The sequence below is a fragment of the Spermophilus citellus genome (assembly GCF_964194105.1).
Source record: "Spermophilus citellus genome assembly, chromosome: 14".
NCBI classification, from domain to species: domain Eukaryota; kingdom Metazoa; phylum Chordata; class Mammalia; order Rodentia; family Sciuridae; genus Spermophilus; species Spermophilus citellus.
Window position 1 is genome coordinate 73,312,289 of NC_138194.1, and position 18,716 is coordinate 73,331,004.

General features: G+C 35.7%; 1 protein-coding gene across 2 annotated transcripts in view; it reads left to right on the forward strand.

The window, feature by feature from the left end:
• The window catches only part of ZFPM2 (zinc finger protein, FOG family member 2), a 434,128-nt gene that overhangs the window by 284,457 nt on the left and 130,955 nt on the right, over positions 1-18,716 (forward strand). For both annotated transcript variants that reach the window (XM_081266191.1, XM_081266192.1), the window contains one exon: positions 914-1,025. In XM_081266191.1, coding sequence (XP_081122317.1) covers positions 914-1,025 — 112 coding nt within the window. The remainder of the gene's footprint in view (positions 1-913; positions 1,026-18,716) is intronic.

The following is an 18,716-nucleotide window of genomic DNA, read 5'->3' on the forward strand; positions in this document are numbered from 1 at the left end:
GATATTTGATATACAGAACATGGGCTGGCAAATGATAAAAGTCGGAATGCCAGTTCACTGTGACTCATCGGGAAACAGAGTGTTGCTAAGGCTTATTTCCTCCCAGTTTAGTTCCTGCCATGTAAGTTTATCAATAGAGATTGAAAAATAAAGAATGTAGGTGCCAAACAGCCAAATATGCTGAACCTTTTGAGCTTCATATTTCAAATATACCCTGAATCTATTTTGTTAGAAGGATAACACTTCTCCCTGCTTCTGTGCCTCTCAGAGCAGGGATGGTCATGCTTTAGTTGCTCTGCATTTGAATTTATTCACGTTCCTCTTTTATAGTCTTTCTGGAGACAATGTATGGGGAATCATTAGCATTATTATTATTTCAGTTACAGTCAGACTACCTATCTACACTTAGCAAAGGGGGTTATGTGGGTTTCATTATACATTCTGAGTAAGTCCCCACTCTAATATAAATGTTGCTCAGGATAGAGCTTTGAAATGGATCCTGATTCTTTAAATTCTTTCCTGTCTGTTTCAGGAAATAGTGAGATCCTGTTGATAGTAAAGTACAATGTGTCTAAAGTTCACTTCTAAACACTCTGCTCTTTGCAATGAAAGTCATCTGCATTCTCTTTATAATTCAAAGCCACAAGAGATCTGTCTAATCTTGGAGATCTGATCCAGTATCATTTAGGGGGGAAAAAATCTTTGATAATAATTCTACCATTCCGATTAGTGAGAGCAGTAAAGCCTTACAGCTTCTGTCGTCTTAAACAGATACCACAAGACAGGGGAATAAGGACTTGGATTATGGTTTGGGAGATTTAGTTGTTTGTAAAAATAAAATGATTAGTACAATTATTCAAGTTTTTAATCAACGAAAGCAAATGGCATCTGTTTGTTATCATTCTTTCTACAGAAGACAAAGGCTCAGGTCCCAATGGTGCTGACAGCTGGTCCCAAGTGGCTGCTGGATGTGACTTGGCAAGGAGTGGAAGACAACAAAAACAACTGCATTGTGTACAGCAAAGGTAAATGCAGGATCATTTCCCTCTCTCTTTGGAATTACTGAAACCTGAACCCTAAAAACAGTACCAGAAGAGCTGGGATGGGTGTGCAAAGTATAATTTGATTCTCTCATTTCCTTTTTCTTTTCTGAATCTCCCTAACCTGTATTTTCAGTAAAACCTTCTGGTTGTTTTTTTTTTTTTTTTTTTTTTTTTTTTTTAAATATATACAACATCATGTGTCACACCATTAATTACTTAGTGCCATACACTTTTCTTTACTCCATATTGGAGTGGGTTTACTGATACCCTTCCCTCACCGTTGGTTTTATAGACAGCCAGGTTTGATGAAACCCCAGATTTCTCTCTTAGCATTATCTATCAAAAAGTATATTCCTTTTGAATTTCAGCAATTCATGTCAAGGTGCATGCTCCAGGAGGCACTGCATTCCAGACAGTTTCTGGAAGTCATGCATGATGAGAGGATAGCTGGAAATGAAACCTTTGCAATGAGTGAATTCTTCCCCATGGTGATTTCTGAAGGGCAGGAGGCAAACGGGCAAGAGGAGGCGGATGGCTTGCAGAGTGTTGCCTTTGATTTGCTCAGTGTGACATCAACCTTGACTGGGACACGTAGCTATATCCTGGCTACAAAAGAGCCGCAGCTGGGTGATGACACATCATGAGACTGATTCTCCATAGGACAGGACCATCATCATGTGTGTTGTGGTTTGGGGGGCTTTGTTTTTTCCACCTTTAAGTTATGGCCCTTGCTCTGTACTCTAACAGCAAAATCCCTAATCTCACTTCGTAAATATTGCAAAACCTTGTGCTTCTCATGTTTAATTTCTTTCAGCTTTCTTTTTCTAACCAAATAGACCTACTGAGATCAAAGATTTATTTGCACATTGAACCTAGAAACCACAAAAGCATACAAGGGAACAAGCAAATAAGCACCCCTATCAATATATTAACATATAAAACACTAATCACAACATCAAAGACTCTTAAAAACTTGCTAGAAACAATTACAACTTGTTCCTATAATCATTACAATTTGTGCACTTATAAGAGGATTGCCTCTAAACTACCATAAGCCTTTGAAAGTTGAAACACCGGAAAGAGGGAATTTGCAAGCTAAAAAAACAATCTGCACACCAGGATCTGATTATATTCCTTTTCCTTCTATAATTGCTGGTCCCATACCTACAATTTCCTAACCTGAACTACCTGTGGTATTCTGATAGGAGCTTTAAGCTAAAAGGGAAGTAAGATTTTCCCAGGATATGACAATACAGTCTATCAAAGTGGAAGGAAATAGCATAGTGAATCAGTTTACCAATATCCACAATTAGAATACAAAAAGTACATTAGAATGTATCACTGTTAGGGACAGATTTCTGTTGTATGATATCTTTTCTTCATTATGACAATATAGTATGAAGAAGTCATGACAATAGCTATTCCCTTGTTGTGATCCAAATCTATTGCCTTTTAAAATCAGGAATTCTTTCAGAAAACATAATTGTTGTGTAATATAATTATAATCCCACATTCAGTGCAGTACTTTATCTTGAACATGTTTATGTCTTTATATTCTGATTGACTATCCCTGAAGCCGTTTGTCAATAAATCATTTGGGGGTAATTTATAGATTCTTATTAATTAATCAATCAGTTAACTCACAAAGCATGCAGGGAGTTCACCTATACTAGTCTTTTATATTGATAATTGTCATTTATTAAGCATACCTGAAACATTCTGCTTTGTGTTCCTAGACCAAATGGTGTACACTTGTCTCATTCCTCTTCTTTGCTTTGTGTTATTATCATTGGAAACGAGAAGTAAAAAAAAAAATGTTAGTTATGATTGGCTTTCTTTCCCATCTACTGTCTACTTACTGAGAACATGGATTCTGTTTTACTCAATTTCTACCTCTGGTCTGGCATGGTGCCTACACAAGAACAGCATGAAATAAATATTGATTGGTTGATGAGATAACCAAAGTGGTTGCCAGACACTATAATAGACACTTCATCTAATAGTGATGAAACATATTAATTGCTGACATCCAGTAGTTTGTTAACCTACAAAGGGTTATTTGACGTTGTTCAACTTCCACAAACAGCATTGTAGTTTAGATATCAGAATTGCAATAGCTACTACATATGTATTATTTCCTTCAGTCCTCATTTAATATCTTATATGAGGTGATTCACATACTGCCCCATTTTTAAAAAGATGAATTAAATAATTAGCCAGGCAGATAATTTACCATGGTAAATGAGGTAATTATCAATGTACAAGACTAGTTAGTAAGTGTTGTCTTAAGGTCTGAGTTGTACATACTAGAGTATGTTCTCTGTGCATAGAACCTTAAAACAGCCAAGTGAGGTACATCCTTTTTCTCATTTTACACATGTGATGAGAGGTAGTATAACTGAGGTCATGGAGAGATAATAATGGAGCCAAGTTCAAATCTAGGACATGAATATTCCAAGTCCTGTGTTCTCTGAACTATCTGACTCTGCCTTTCCTTTTGCCACTGTTAAATGATGAATATACTCCCTCAAACGACTCAGATCTTTATGCCTAAAAATTACAAAGAGTATGTATGAAGTATGATACTTTACAAAAAGTATTATGTGGAACCCTAAGATTCAAAAGATCCCCATGACCAAATATTGACTATCACAGTCCCTTTTGAAAATTCAGAATGCATGTTGGTGTTATTGCCTTAAGAAGTCTTATCATAAGCAGAAACTAAGTATTTGACCATATATTTCTATTTAACTTCCCAATGGACTTTTCCACTGGCACTAGTGCTACTCTCAATAACAGAATCCTGAAAATACTGACACAGACTATACTTTGATATCCTTTCTGAAGATAATCTGTAGTAGTCAGATGTTCTATAGAGGGAGGGGACAGCCCACTCAGAGTGCATCCACAGTTCTGTGAATGCCATAATATCCTTGGATTGTCTTAGGGATCATTTGGGTCATGGAAAATAGTACCTCAGGAAACACTCCTTCCTTGACCAGGTCTCCAGAAGCCCTGGAATTTTCTGTCTCTGCAGGCTGCACATACAATATACCTCCTTGAAGCAAAAGTGTCTGAGGTGTACAAAGGTCTGACACTTTACATTTTAACAGTCTTTCATCAACTTGAACATCTGTAATGGGAGAGGCATTTTCATAATATATGTTATTAAAACTACTTTGTTTTCAAATAATAGATATTCAGCTGAAATTGGCTTGGACCATAGTAAGTGTGTGTGTGTGTGTGTGTGTGTGTGTGTGTGTGTTGTGGTTAGAGGGATTCATTAGCTCCTATAACTGAAATTCGGGGGATATTCTGGACTCCAGGAATAGCTGGGTCCAGTTGCTCCAACTTTGCTCCCAGATGGTCTCTCTCTATTTTCTTTTTGTTCCCTTTTGTGTAGGCATTGTTCTCAGACTAGTTCTGTGATTGTGGCAAGCTCCAGACTTACTCCAGTAGCATAGTAACTTTAGTAAAAAGAAAGCATTGTGGTTTTGATCGAGGCAACTGACATACGAGTCCTTGAATAATCACGACTCTCACTAAGCAGAACAAAGTCTTCCTTGGAGACTAAGAGTAGCATTAACTCCACATGAGCCACTGAGATGGACAAGTAATTCCTTAAATGAAACCAAGGAGCTGCTGCCACAAACAAGTGGTACTTGATGGCCTAAAATCCACATCACTGGATATAACGCATCATTTCTAATGTCCTAGGTGCTTTCACTGAGGATGGAAGATAAATGCCTGTCACTATAACTGTGTTTCTTAATTTTTTTCTTGCTAAAAAAATAATATTTATTGAGCCCTATGCCAAAATCCTTATTATAGTTCTTGGCTGGCAAGAGCATATTAGTAACTATTTTAAAACAATATAAATTGCATTTGTGTAGCATTTCATACAAATGTCTTAACTGTGAGATTTTTTTATAGTATTTTCTATAGTATTTACACAGGCAAAATGTGTAACTATTACCATTTAAGAGGCATAATCATGCTTTCTAAATTATTACCCAACGTAGACTAGTAGCAAAATTAAATATAACCATAAAGCTTTCATTTCCTAGGTGTCCATCAAATAATTATTACAAAATTATATTCTATCACTTAGAGCTATTTGACAGTCTGCTATCAACTAGTTTTATCAAAGTTTTTTCTCTTTTTTAGTATAGTATTTGGCATTAGCATTTTAATCTGATGTATTTTTTTTTCCTGCCTCGACTATCCCTAGTCATTTCAGAAAGCAATTAGGCCATGCAGATGTTGAAGGACCAGACTTGTTAGGTCATCTGGTTTTTGCCATTATTTTTAACAGACTCCAGATAATTCTAATTAACTTATCTCCATTGGAAGCATACTAAAAAGCCCAGGCTGAGTTACAGAGAGCTGTGCTAGAGGAGAAGATGGGCAAGGGCCTGCCCACTCACTCCTAAAAAATAGGTCTGGAGAGCATTGCCTGTCTACTCCTTTTCTTTACTCTATGCTCTTCTGTTCTTTATTTTCCAGGGTTTGCAAATTATGGTGTTTTTTTATGTTTGAAGACAGGTTAGAGTTTTATGTTTTTGAGTATCCGAAACTCAACCATTAGCATCTTCCACACGGCTTTGTTAACCAAGTTCATTTCACTAATATCATTAGATCATTTTTTCATGCGGTTATCATTTCAAAGTAGCCACATTCTTTAGGTTTCCATATTAAGAGGATAAACACTGTCAATCAAAAGAATGGGGAAAAAAATACCTATCAGCCAGTCCTCTCTTCCAACCTTCACCACAGAAGATTTCCTTATTGTGTGAAGCACAGCATCCTTTTAAAAACCTGCCTACTATGTGTGACCTTGGAAGAATCCCCTACCCTGTCTATATAGGGATTTTCTTAGCTGTGAAAACAAACAACCATTGGCTACCTTGCAGAATTTTTGTTAAGAAGATATATATACATATATACATGACATATATATATATATATACATGTCTGCATATATTACCATAAACAATATGATTACTTTACATTCAGCCAATTTTGTCCTTGTGTTCACAAAACAATATGTGCTTATAAAAAATGAAATAGGTCTCTACATTGACATTATGCAAGTGTGCAAGAAAACATGATTACCTGATGCCCGACTTAAGACTGAAGAGTTCCATAGGTGTCACTCAAAGTCACTTTGAACCTACATGTATCTGCAGCAATGCGTTGCAGAATCAGAGGTCCAAAGCCAATGCTCAAGAAAATCACTAGTTACATGATGTTTTTATTTTTAATTAAATCTTACAAAATATATTAGTGTAAAGATGACAATTGTGATAATATTGATACTGATTATAGCAGTTACCATTTGTTGAACTTAATTCTATTTGCGACACTCTTCTAATCACTTTCCATACATTTTTATTTACAATTACAACTAATTCATTATATTAGCTTTACTATTTTCAGATGGAGAAACGGAGGCTTAGATTAAATAAATTCTAGGATTTATAACTCATAGGTGATGAAGTTGGGATTCAGTCTTGAGCCTCTTCTATAATTCCCAGTTATGAAATCAGCAGAGTTTTGAAGATGCCATTAACCAGGTCAAGGTTATAGGTTATTACTTTTCTTTGCAAATTTGCATACATGTTTCTGAGCAATTTTTTTCCTCATACTTTGGTTTGGCTTTAAAGAGAATGTCTTCAAGAACTAAAACAATAGTGATAGTGAAACTTTATGGTGATTATGTTTTTGCTTTTACAACCACAGAAATTTAAAATCATGTAGAAAACTGAACACTAATCTCAAAATCATTTTTAAACATATTTGAAATTTTGATTTTACTTGTTCACACCAATTTATGCTATTAATTAATTTAACCCCTCATTGATTGTCTTCTATGTTCAAGGCCCTATACTAGACAGTATTTAAATAATGACAGAAATTCTAATATGATCTAGCTTGTGTGAGTAACTTTCTGCAGACTGTCTAAATTGATCAAGTTTTCAAAACAAAGATCTTTAATTTTAAGGACCCTTGCAAAACTCTGCATTATGCTCCACTTTAAAAGAGAATCTATTGTATGTTACTAGAATTTTGAAACAGCACCCTTGCCTAAAGTGGCAGCCAATTTTAAAAGTAGAATTCAAGTTAATATTTCACTTTACCTAGAAAGTCTAATATTATATAAAAAAGGAATGAATTTAAAAGTAAAAAAATGTTTATATTTTAAGCATATATTTAACTATTGAATAAATTCATAGAAAATATGTAACTATTGTCTAGTTTTACAGTGTTCTTAAAAAAGGGCTAGTGCCTGAACCAAATATTTAGCAGTGGGAATTATAAAATCATAAGACGATTAAGTTAGCTAGTCGCAGAATTCCAATATTGCTTTTTAAATGACTTCAGGATATAGGAGGTACTAAGGTTATTATCTGTTATCAGGAATACAGTGGAATTGTACAACTGGATAATAACCAAACAAACTGACACAATGTAAAATTACATTATCAGTGTGTTAAAACAAAATTGCGCCCTAAAGGAGTCCACATGCCAGCTCAGAGCTACAGTGTAATTATGCTTAACTCTGATAATTAAAATACAACGGAGATCAACAGAATCATTTTCATTAAGAAAATTATTAATGATGGTGGTATAACAGTAATTGATTGCAGAGCTCCACAGGATAACGCAATGCCGAAAACCCAACTTGTTTCATGAGCATCTGAGTGTTTTTTTTTTCTAGTTATGTTGTATTAGAATAAGAAATATATTTGGAGGAGTGAGCAATTTATTATGCCTGTTCTAGGAATCAGTGATTGTAGAAATGACTGCTTTAGAAAAAACACAGTTTTGATTCAAATTGTTATTTCTAAAGGGCTGGTTAATGTCAAGTGACCCCACTAGTGACACCCTTATTGTCAATAGAACTGTCTGCTGGCAAATTGCAGAATGACACAACTCCAGCAAATATTGGGCCTTCTGTTATTTGCATTTCTTACTATGTATTTGCTGCTTTCATAGTTATGTTAATGACTTACTGATGTCATTGCAACCTGGGTCTGGTTGTACTGAATAATTTAATGTACTTAGTCATTATTAATGCATTCTATATGATGTGATTTAAAAAACAACTGTTTTTGTATGAACATCCCTGTGAGTTGTCTTAAGAAGATATTGGTAAACCTGCACGATAATACCATTAATTACCTTAGTGGATTAGATGAGCTATCATGTCTTAGTGTAAAAATATCCTAAACCACCCTGGGTTCCGGCATGAATGGAGCTTCAGTCTCTTAGGGGTAAAAAACCCCGTCAGAACGTTGGTGAATGATAAGAACTAAGAATATATCAGTTTTGTAAGTATAAAAATGAGAAATGAAGAGCAGGGTCTTTTGAGAGGTGAGTCACTATCACTCAGGGATGTGAGCTTGTCATTCAAAGAGATGCTAATCTTGAAAGCTACCCCCAAAAGTATCTTTGTCAGCTAAAATGAGGGACAACTCCTCAGAGTAAATTTTTTTTCAGAGTAATATACTGTAAATAGTTTTTTCATACACCCTATTCCACGACAGAGACTATTTTATTTTAATTCTATATGGGAAAAAAGAAAAATGTGTGGTTTGTGTCTCGTAGGATTATAATATAAAGTTGTATGCACAGAGAAACATGGTGGAAGGAAATAGCATAAAATTACTAAAGTATTTCTGTAAAGGTGCCAAGATTTGGGGAAATTTTTATATTCTTTTTGTGTTTGTGGTAGGGGGAATAAGTCCCATGGCTTTAAAAATTCAAGTATTTCCTACTGGGCAAACACTCTCAGCTCTGTATCCTTTTAACACAACTTTGTTCACTTTGATTATTTTCCTTACACAATTTAAGAAAAATATTTACAAGGGAAAATTACGGATTTGTCTTTACTCTCCCTTTTACACAGCACAAACTAGGAAACAAAGAAAGCTTTGCCTTACCTACAAAATTTGTTTCCTGATGATATAACATGTTTTCTTTAATATCTTTATGAATGACCAATATTTTCTTCATTAAAATAATTTTCCAAATAAAATGCAAGTAATTGAGCACATGTTCTTTACACAATATGGCTAATTCTCATGTGGAATACAAATTCATATCCACACTCCCAGGCCTAAGGAGCTTATTGAAAGAGGTTTATTGCTGAAGGGTACATATGAGTGAGTTCAGCAGCATGTGGTGGAGGGAAGATTCACAGAGGATATGGAATTTGGGGTGGATTTTGAAATTTCAGTATCAGTCTCAGATAGGAGGTGAAAGGATTTTGGGGATTCAAATTGTGAGCCAACAAGCTCATAGTTTGTGATGCATACAGTGTGATCATGAGAGCATCATAACAGTTAAGTAGGAGCAGAGGATTTTCAAATGAAATCAGGGATGACAGATCTCCAAAAGTTTCTTCCTTTTTATTTTTAAATACTAGAATGGAACCCAGGGCCTTGCACATGCTAGGCAAGCCCTCTTCCACTGAGCCACAACCTCAGTCCTCAGACCATCTAGAGCTTCTAGAGCACTCACTTGAGTGCTCAGTCAAAAGATCTACTCAGGGAGGCAGTGGATAGCCACCCACAGTTCTCCGGTACATGTGATGGAATTGAGATTTAAGTAAGATGATTGTGTCAAACCCTGGACTTATTATCTATACACTAATAAAAAAAAAAAAGCAAGCCTTATCTGTCGAGAAAATAATGTTGGTAGCTACACCCTTCTATACTATAATAATGAATCATCATCCTTACTCAAATCATTACCTAATCACACAATTTTTCAACACCAAGTGAACCTACATTCTACACCCCCCACCACCACCATTTTTTTTTTTGTCAGTCCCTCCTGTCCCAGCTTATAGGTTCCTGACTTGGATCCCGTGGATTCATCATTCTGATCAGTCTCCTGCATCTCTTTACACTCTTCTCTTTCTAGCCTCTATCAGCCTGGCAATACCCTATCCTGTTCAATCCAACTCTCCACTTGTGGCTCCACCCAAGTAGCAGAAGTTGCACAAGTTACCATTTGTAACATATTCAAAATAGCACCTGATCCACAATGAGTTCCATGTGCATATGCAGTCAAAATAAAGCAAACAAACCAACACCACTAACAACAACAACAACAACAACAACAACAACAAAAAACACTGCTGGCTACTTGTATGTTACATTTGAACACAAGCTGAATAGAAGTCTTCAGTGGATGCAGGCTGGCAGTACAGATTTATTTTTTCTATTCAAGGTGATAATTTTAGATTCCTGTCTCCAAATACATTACGTCACCCAGTAGACAATGGAAGATGCTTCTTGTTTCAGAGAAAATGGAAACGTAGCATCACATAAAACCTTCCAATGACTTTCCATCAAAATTAGAGTATTAGTATTGATACAGTGCACAAAGCCAAATCTGGAGCACTACCTGTTTTTGTAAATAAAGTTTTTTTGGAACACAGTCACACCAATTTTTTTTTTTTTTTTAACAATTGTCTCTTCCTACACTGTAACATCAGAGTTGAATATTTATTACAGAACATCTAGCCTGCAAGACTTAAAATATTATTTGGCCCTCTACATAAAAAAGCTTGTCAGCCTCTGAATTAAAACTACAAAGTTTTAAATTTACCTTGGCCCAAAGGCCCTACAGGATCTGCCCCTGGATACCCCAGTGGGCTTCAGCTGCTCACTCCACCTACTCCTGTCTACTCCAGTCCAATAGCCTGTCTCATAGTGTTTGCTTTGTACTGCATCCCACATTGTTCCCTTTCTGACTTCATTCAGAACACTCCACCTAGATGTTGCTTTCCCAGATCTAACTAAATTGTCTGACATATTCTCAATATTCTCCCTCTATCACACTTTCTCCCGTGTTAGTCAACTGGGAATGCTGTAACAAAATAAAATGGACTGGGTGGCTTAAATAGCAAATACATTGAGGGTAGGAAGTCCAAGATCAAAGTGCAGGCAGTTTCAGGGTCTAGTGAGGATCTTCTTGGTTTGTAGATAGCAACCTTTTGTTGTATGCTCACAAAGTGCATAAATGCATTTCTACTCTCATGTATAACTAATGAAAACAAATTAAAAAAAATTTTAAATAACTTGCAAATTTTCCTTCAAAAGAGGGAGAAAAAGAAAGTGGTAGGCATTTTCCAAAAAATAAAAAATAAAAAAGAAGAAGAAGAAGAAGAAAAGAAAAGAGAGAGAGAAAGGTAACTTGTGTCTCTTCTGATAAGGACACTAATCACATCCTGAGTGCTCTTATCTCATGGTTTAATCACCTCCCAAAGATCTCACCTCCTCATACTATCACATTGGGAATTAGGGTTTCAATATATGAAATTGGGGAGAACTCAGATATTCAATCCATCATAGCTTCTCTCTCATTTATCTTAGTATTTGCATCTTATCATTTATTTAAAACAATTAATGTTAACCCTAAAATTGGTGTTCTTCTAGGAATTTCATCTGTTTTTTTTTAAATAGTGCATGGCATATAGTAAGTGCTCAATAGTTCTTTTTTAATGAATGAGTATATAAATCAGTAGATTGCAACCTTTTCCTTAATATAGAAGGAAATTTAAGGTAGTTATTTAATAATATTCTCAACATTATCTCCTTGACTTTGTTCAACATTTTAAGATGTCCTCAAACTACTCCTCAACTTTGTTATTGAATTTTTAACTATCATGTTTATTATTTATAAGAGGCTTTTCTTGTTTATTATTTATAAGAGGCTTTTCTTGTTCTCTGTTCTTTTTTTTTTCAACATAGTGCTATCTTTATATAGATAATATTCTGTTTATCTACGAAGACAGGATTTGGAAGTCGTTTAAGAAATTCTGTTTTGCTCATGTACTTTTTCTCCCCATTCTCACATTTAATGTTGAAACTTTCTTGATGTATATAGATACCTGCTATAATTTCTGTGTGGCACTAAAAACTGAATTCAAAAGCAGCATGAGTGGCCAGGGATCATCAACTGGTGGGTTTTGCATAGGACTATAGGATGGCATCTGCTTGCTTCTTGTTGGCCTGCTGCTCTTCATGTACTTGGATTTCAGCTTTTTATGTTCTACTGTCATTTATCACTCCATCCATTTGCTGGCTTCCAATATTTTGTTCACTTTCATTGCCTCGTCTGCCTTGTCTCTTTGCTTTATCATCTTTACTTCTTCTTTACTGATGTTTTAGTGGAAGAGAGTAGAAATAAGTGATGCACCTCATTCACCATGTTTAACAGGAAGTCCTCTCTGCTGTTTTTCTATGAAAGCCCTGCAAAATTTCCTACACCCATTCCTTTGATTTCCTCAGTTCCAATATCTTCTCTCCTATCCAACATCTGTCTTCACAACTCCATTGAAATGATTCTCTCAGATTTTTTGTGATCGACTGATTGCCATAGCCAAGTAGGAATGACGAATGGCAATTTCCTTGTCAGCCTACCCAATGTTGCTTAGAGGGAGGACTCCATTGTGAAAATGGGCTTGCCTTGGACCCAGGTCATTTTCAGTGACATTGCATGAATGTTTGAGAGTTTTGATTTGAAAGGTGACCTTGCTCAGGGGTTAGGGCGGATTCAGGTTTAGGGTGGATCTGGGGTTTAGGGAGGATCCTGCTGGGAATAGGTCGGTTCCAGGTTTAAGGTGGATCCTGCTGGGAATAGGGCGTATCCTGCTGCCTCAGGCGCCCACTCCTTGAGTTCCCGTCGAGTTCTTGCGGGGTTCTGAGGGTATTTTGGTACGCAGAGCCTGGTGGAGGTGTGTATTTTCCCCAGAACGTGCGTGTAGAGTGCCAGTGAGAGTTCGGGAATAAAGAGTTGCTGTTTGAATCTACAAGGCTGTGAGTGGCTTGTGATTTTGTGCCCAGCCAGACTGCGACATTGTTGGACTTGATCAAATCATCCTCGGTGACCAGTGATGTTTCTCCATTACTTTCCATCTTTTAAATATTGTCGTTCTCTAGTCTCCTTTCACTTACATCCTCCCTAGATTGGCTCATCTATTATTTTAAGTAGCCTGCATCTCGTATGTTCATTTCTCACTCATCCTCCACAGATGCTCTATGTTCCAGCCATATACATTTATTTAAAGTCATGCCACTGTCCCTTACTTGATCATATTTGTCTTTGTACACCATGTTTTTTAACCTAAAAACCTTCTCATCGCCTTCACCGTTGTTAACAGATACCATTCAAGACTTAGTTATTACCACTTTGAAATTCTTCCCTGACTCATTCCCATGAGGGAGGATCTCCACCCCAGGCTACACATTGTCTCAGGGTAAGTGTGAACACTTCAGAGGCAGTGACTCCATTTTTCACATCTATAACTCCACACACAGCACAGTGTATCCACCCATTCAATTTTGAATTATGGTTTAAGAACTTCATCTGTTGATCATTCATCAGAGTCAACTCTGATACGACTTAATATAACATTAGAAATTACCAGTGGAAAAGTCATTTGAAAATCCAGGTTCCCACAATGTCCCATGTCTAGAAAAGTGTTCCATGCTTTAATGAGAATTTTATAATACTAGGGAACCTAGAACAAGAGGCTTTCTTTGGAATGCTCCATATTTTTACAGCATAGATTATGCTGCATCTGTCAGCATGAGAGTATTAGCTATAGAATTGATGTGTATGCTTTAGAACTGCAATAACTAAAATCTACCTAGATGCAAAAGATGAGGCTAAACCATTACTTTTGTTTGACATTCGTGCCCAGCATCCATGTCAAGACATTGGCTCACTATTACCGGACAGTTCTTTCTGGATCCCCATTAAAGTCAAACACTAACTATATCTATTGTTCTCCATTCTTCACTGGGGGTAAGGTTGGCCAGATGTCAAGTCTGAGATCTGAAATGGGAAGCTTTTTATAGTATTATTTATGCATAAGTCAATCCCATTTTAAAGGATATTTTTTAACTTAAAAATTCATCTTATATGCCATGACATAGAGTTGCACTTTAGAAAAGGTATGTTCTCATTAGTCTGTCTGAGGTCTGTGAACTGATGTTGCAAGCAAGAATATCCTACCCAAGGGGATGAAGTAGAAATACATTTAAATATGAATAGCTAAGATCTTTCTATTTATGTAGTTCTATCTACCTTTCATTAAAATAAAATAAGAATACATTAAACCAGTTTTTCCTTTGGACATCTAGTATTTATATTCATTATTTGATCTCCATTATTGATGAAGATTTTCCAGAATGACTGCTTTCCAGACAGCTTTCAATAAATGGAATTTCAAAGACATAGGATGAAAACTTACCTTTTAAAGTTATTTATTAAATGTTTACAAGGCATTTAAGATTGCATAATGAATTCAATCAACCGTGTTATGTATGATATTTCTGCTCCTCTCTCTCAAAAAAGATATAAAGTTAGTTTGTCTATAAAATAGTAAATAATAATTTGGAGTGTCTGAATGTTAGAACTAGTTTTATTATGCAAAGAAAGACTTAGGTAAATTGTCGGCTATGTTACTATATTTTGAGAATGGTTTCTAGATTAAAGTGTGGTGTTTTTTTAAAGTCAAACATTCTTACCAGTTAAATCTGGAATGGCTTGATCTTAACCCTGTGTAAACAAATAAAATGAGCATGAAGGACATTTAAGACAAATAATAGTTTAGTTTTAGAGACTGTCCTTATAGTTTTGTATTTTGACTAGTACTATTGACAAGAAACATTTTTATCAGTAAGATGAAATAGGTATAAAATATAGCTTAAGAAAATTGGCAAGTAACATTATTATATCTATGTTTTTTAATTTTTTGGTTTAAATTTTTTTTTTCCAGTGAACCCAGGGCCTTACACATGCTAGGCAGGTGCTCTTCCACTGAACTACATTTTCAACACTATGGCTTTAAATATATTTTCTAAGTTAACTATCTCAAGATACACTAAGCTAATCATGTATACAAACATGCAGAAATGAAACAGGATGATTAAAAAGCAAGTCATATGAAGCATTTGAGAATTGCATATACTTGAACTCATTGAAATTTTTAATTTCTACCATAGGCCAGGTAGGGAATCTGTATACTTTTCAAGATATGTTCAAATTATGGTTTACCTCAGATGACAGTAAGTATAGATCTAAATCATCTTCTTTCTTAAAAATTTGAGTAATGTCTTGCTACTGCATATGTGGTCTGCCAAACAGCAGTATGGCATCCCGCTTGTTAGAAACTCAAAACCACAGGCTCCATTCAGGCCTCCTAAATCTATGCCTGCATTTTAACAAGATCCCAGATGATTTGTGTATACTCTTAAGTTTGGGAAGACAAGGTCTAGTGATTACTGACATGATTCTCACAGAGGGGACACTGGGTGGGAAACAGTTAACTTTGCTATCTAGTGGTGTAATTGTCTGGCTTAGACATATCAATTTATTTGGATGCTAGAAGCAAGTAACAAACCCAGCAAGAGCATAGGAATATCATAAAGGAGAAATAAGAACATTGAAGAGTTCTTCCTGTTTTGTCTATAAATAGGCAGCAGCTTGAGTGCTATCTTTTGGTACTTTTTTCTTTGTTTTTTGTTCACTCTCCCTTATTCCCACAAATGGCATTATAGAAAAGCTGCTATATTCTATTTAACGGGAACATTTATTGCTGTTTTCCCTCTTCTCTCCAACACCTCTTAATTTATATGGCACATTCAATTGTCATGCTGTTTCTTTTCATGGTAAAAATGTCACAGGTATATATGTCTTTAAATCAATTCACTGTTATTTTGCAAAACAAAAATGCCAAATAAGTATTTAGGGGAAACACAGGCCCTTTGACCCCTGGAACTCTCATGAGGCTAGCCTCTGTCATCCTTCCTGCAAAGCCAAAAGGGAAAAAAAGAGAAGGAAAAAAAAAACAAATTTGCTGAGCCACACATTTCAGGTTGTCGACAACCCCATCCAGGAGAAAACAGAGGAAAATATATATGCTCTCTGTCCTGTCAAAAGGCTTTCGCCTTATCTTGAGAGACTGTCAGGGCAGGAACATCAGTGAATGGACAGGAGTCTATTAAATTAATAAGCTGTTGGATGGTGTCTGGAGAGTTATGATGCTCCATAAATCCAGTTTGATCATGGTGGACGAGGTTTAAATCTGCAGACTTCTAATACACATCCAGTTCTTGGATTGGATTTGAAGTTTTGTGCCGGAGACACAGAGATAGTCCTGCAGCATGTGAATTAAGATTTATCTTTTTTTTTTTCCCTATCCTTTTTTTTTTAACCTTACACTACTTACAAAAATGAAAGCACCTTAGGGATCCTAGCAAATGTTAGTGCTGGAACTGAAAGAACTGTTGTCAAGGTGAAACCGTGACCTAGAAGCCTAAAATCAAACCTTGGTCATTATGTTCTAGCAGCCTCATCAGAACCAAGTGTAAAAGGTCTGTGTGGAAGGACAGATGCCTGAACTTATCTATAACCTATTTTATAGTGATGCCTGTCAAACTTCGCTTGTCTTTATTTATGACAGAAGGAAAACTAATGGTGTCAGATCTTCCCTATAGTAATAAAAAAAATCAGGAAATATTTTCTTCACCCCATTAAATAAAGTCCTCTGATACAGTTTTTACTATGATATAAGGTTTATGTGAGTTTTTAGCTTCCAACCATTTGAAGCCCAGGAACTGGTTTTTATTATGCAAATTCCCAAATAAACTATTACATTTAGGTTGACAATAACTTGTTTATATGAGATAGATAAGTAAAACCCTAGAAATAAAATATGGAATTTGTTAAAAATCATAAAATTCTCCCTACTCAGTAGGTTTATTACATGATTGTCACATTCAAACCATGAGGAAATTATTAATTACATGTTTATCTCATCAACTTACAATTGTTGTTATAAAGTTAGACTTTAGAGGCTAACAATGGCAAACCTCAAAGTGAACCCATCTCTACTTTTCATTCGTTTGTTTTTTCCCTGTTTCATTAATTCATTCCTTCATTTGTTCATGTCCTGTTTCTTGATCGTATACTATGTTCCAGGCACTTTTATGGGCATTGGAGTGAACAAAACACATAATAATTTCTGCACTTATGAGCTAATATTTTTTAATTAGGAAGCCAAAAATCAACTAATCTCAAATTAAAAATCAACTAATCTCAAGCCAAAAATAAACTAATATCAAATCCAAGTTTTACACACACACACACACACACACACACACATACACACACACACACACACAGGCGTCTCCCTGCCTCTTTTACATAGAACCAACTAGGGAGAAAGAGTACATGGATGAGACTCATTTGGTTCTTAAAATGATCTGCTCTGTGGTTTCCTAATTATTCACCTTTCAAAATCATGTTTGCAGTGGATATTAGTTGTTTTTTATTTTTTCTCTATAACTTACTAGTAGAGTCTCAAGCATTAAAATCCTGTCCTGTTACAGCAGTTACAGCAGTGTACTGCCCGATAGTAGTCAGAGACTGTCTATTTTGAAAATTACCTCATACAGTTCAGTTTTAAATAAATCTCATCTGTGTCACCCTCTCCTCCCACTACAACAGCACTATGTTGCTAGCCAGGAAATGCTTAAGAAAACAGATGAGTCCCACACTGTGCCCTACAGGTCAAACCTTCTGGCTTTGAGGGACAAATAGGAGGGGTAAATGTGCAAGGCTGTGACTCTTAATGGGAACTCCCTGCTTCTGGTTTTTCAAGAACAGTCATAGAGACTGTGTCAATAGAAGAATCTCAGCTGCTCTCAAAGGCAGGAAGAACATCATCATTGTTTGCTTTTGTCAAGATGCTAACAGCACTTGGGGAAAAAATATAGAAAACTTTGAAAAATCTTTATCTAGTGAACATTCCATAAATAACATCTCTCTGAAAACATTTACTTGTATTCTGGTTCCAGGATACAGAATAGTAGATTCTAGAATATAGTCCTAAGAGCAGAGAGAATTTGGAATCGATGCCGGATTAAAAAGAAGGATTTGAGAAATATGTGTTGGAGTATTTTGGAACTCTCTCCTCCCTTTCCTTCTTTCTCCCTAGTTTCTTAAGCCTAAGGTAAATTGGGATAGGAAACAATAAAATGGATAACAATTTATATTTTAAGGAAGAAATAAACAAATCATTTCTTGTTAATGCTTTTCTGTCCTTGTGAGATTTTGTGTTCCACAATAGCAGTTTCATTTTGCATCCTACTGAGGTTTGAGTCAAGCCAAGGAGAACCACACTGGAAGTGTAGCTGGCATGCATTTAACATTCTACACAGAAATGCAACACTTGCAGTTGAGAGGCAAATAGAGGGAAACTAAAATTTGTCAAGCTTCTGCTTAGTAGCAAACCTGTATACATTATCTCCCTGTAGCTGCTCTGCAAGTGTTGCTATAATTATTAAAGGTAGGGAACTGTATATTTTGGCTAAGGTCATAGAGCTACTGAAGGGTAGGGTCAGAAGGTTTGTCTGCAGTACAACATTGCCTGCAAATAAAATGGTGCTCATTCCTCCTCATGCACTTATCTTTTAATCATATTAAAATTTGAACGTCTCCTAAATTAATAAAATAATTCAGTCCATAATAGGTTTGAATAAACAAAAATGGACTTATTTTGAAAAGTACTAATGAAAGGAGATAAATTACTGTAAAAATAAAAGTATTAATGAAGCATTTTCAGAGGGGAAAAACCTAGCATAATTA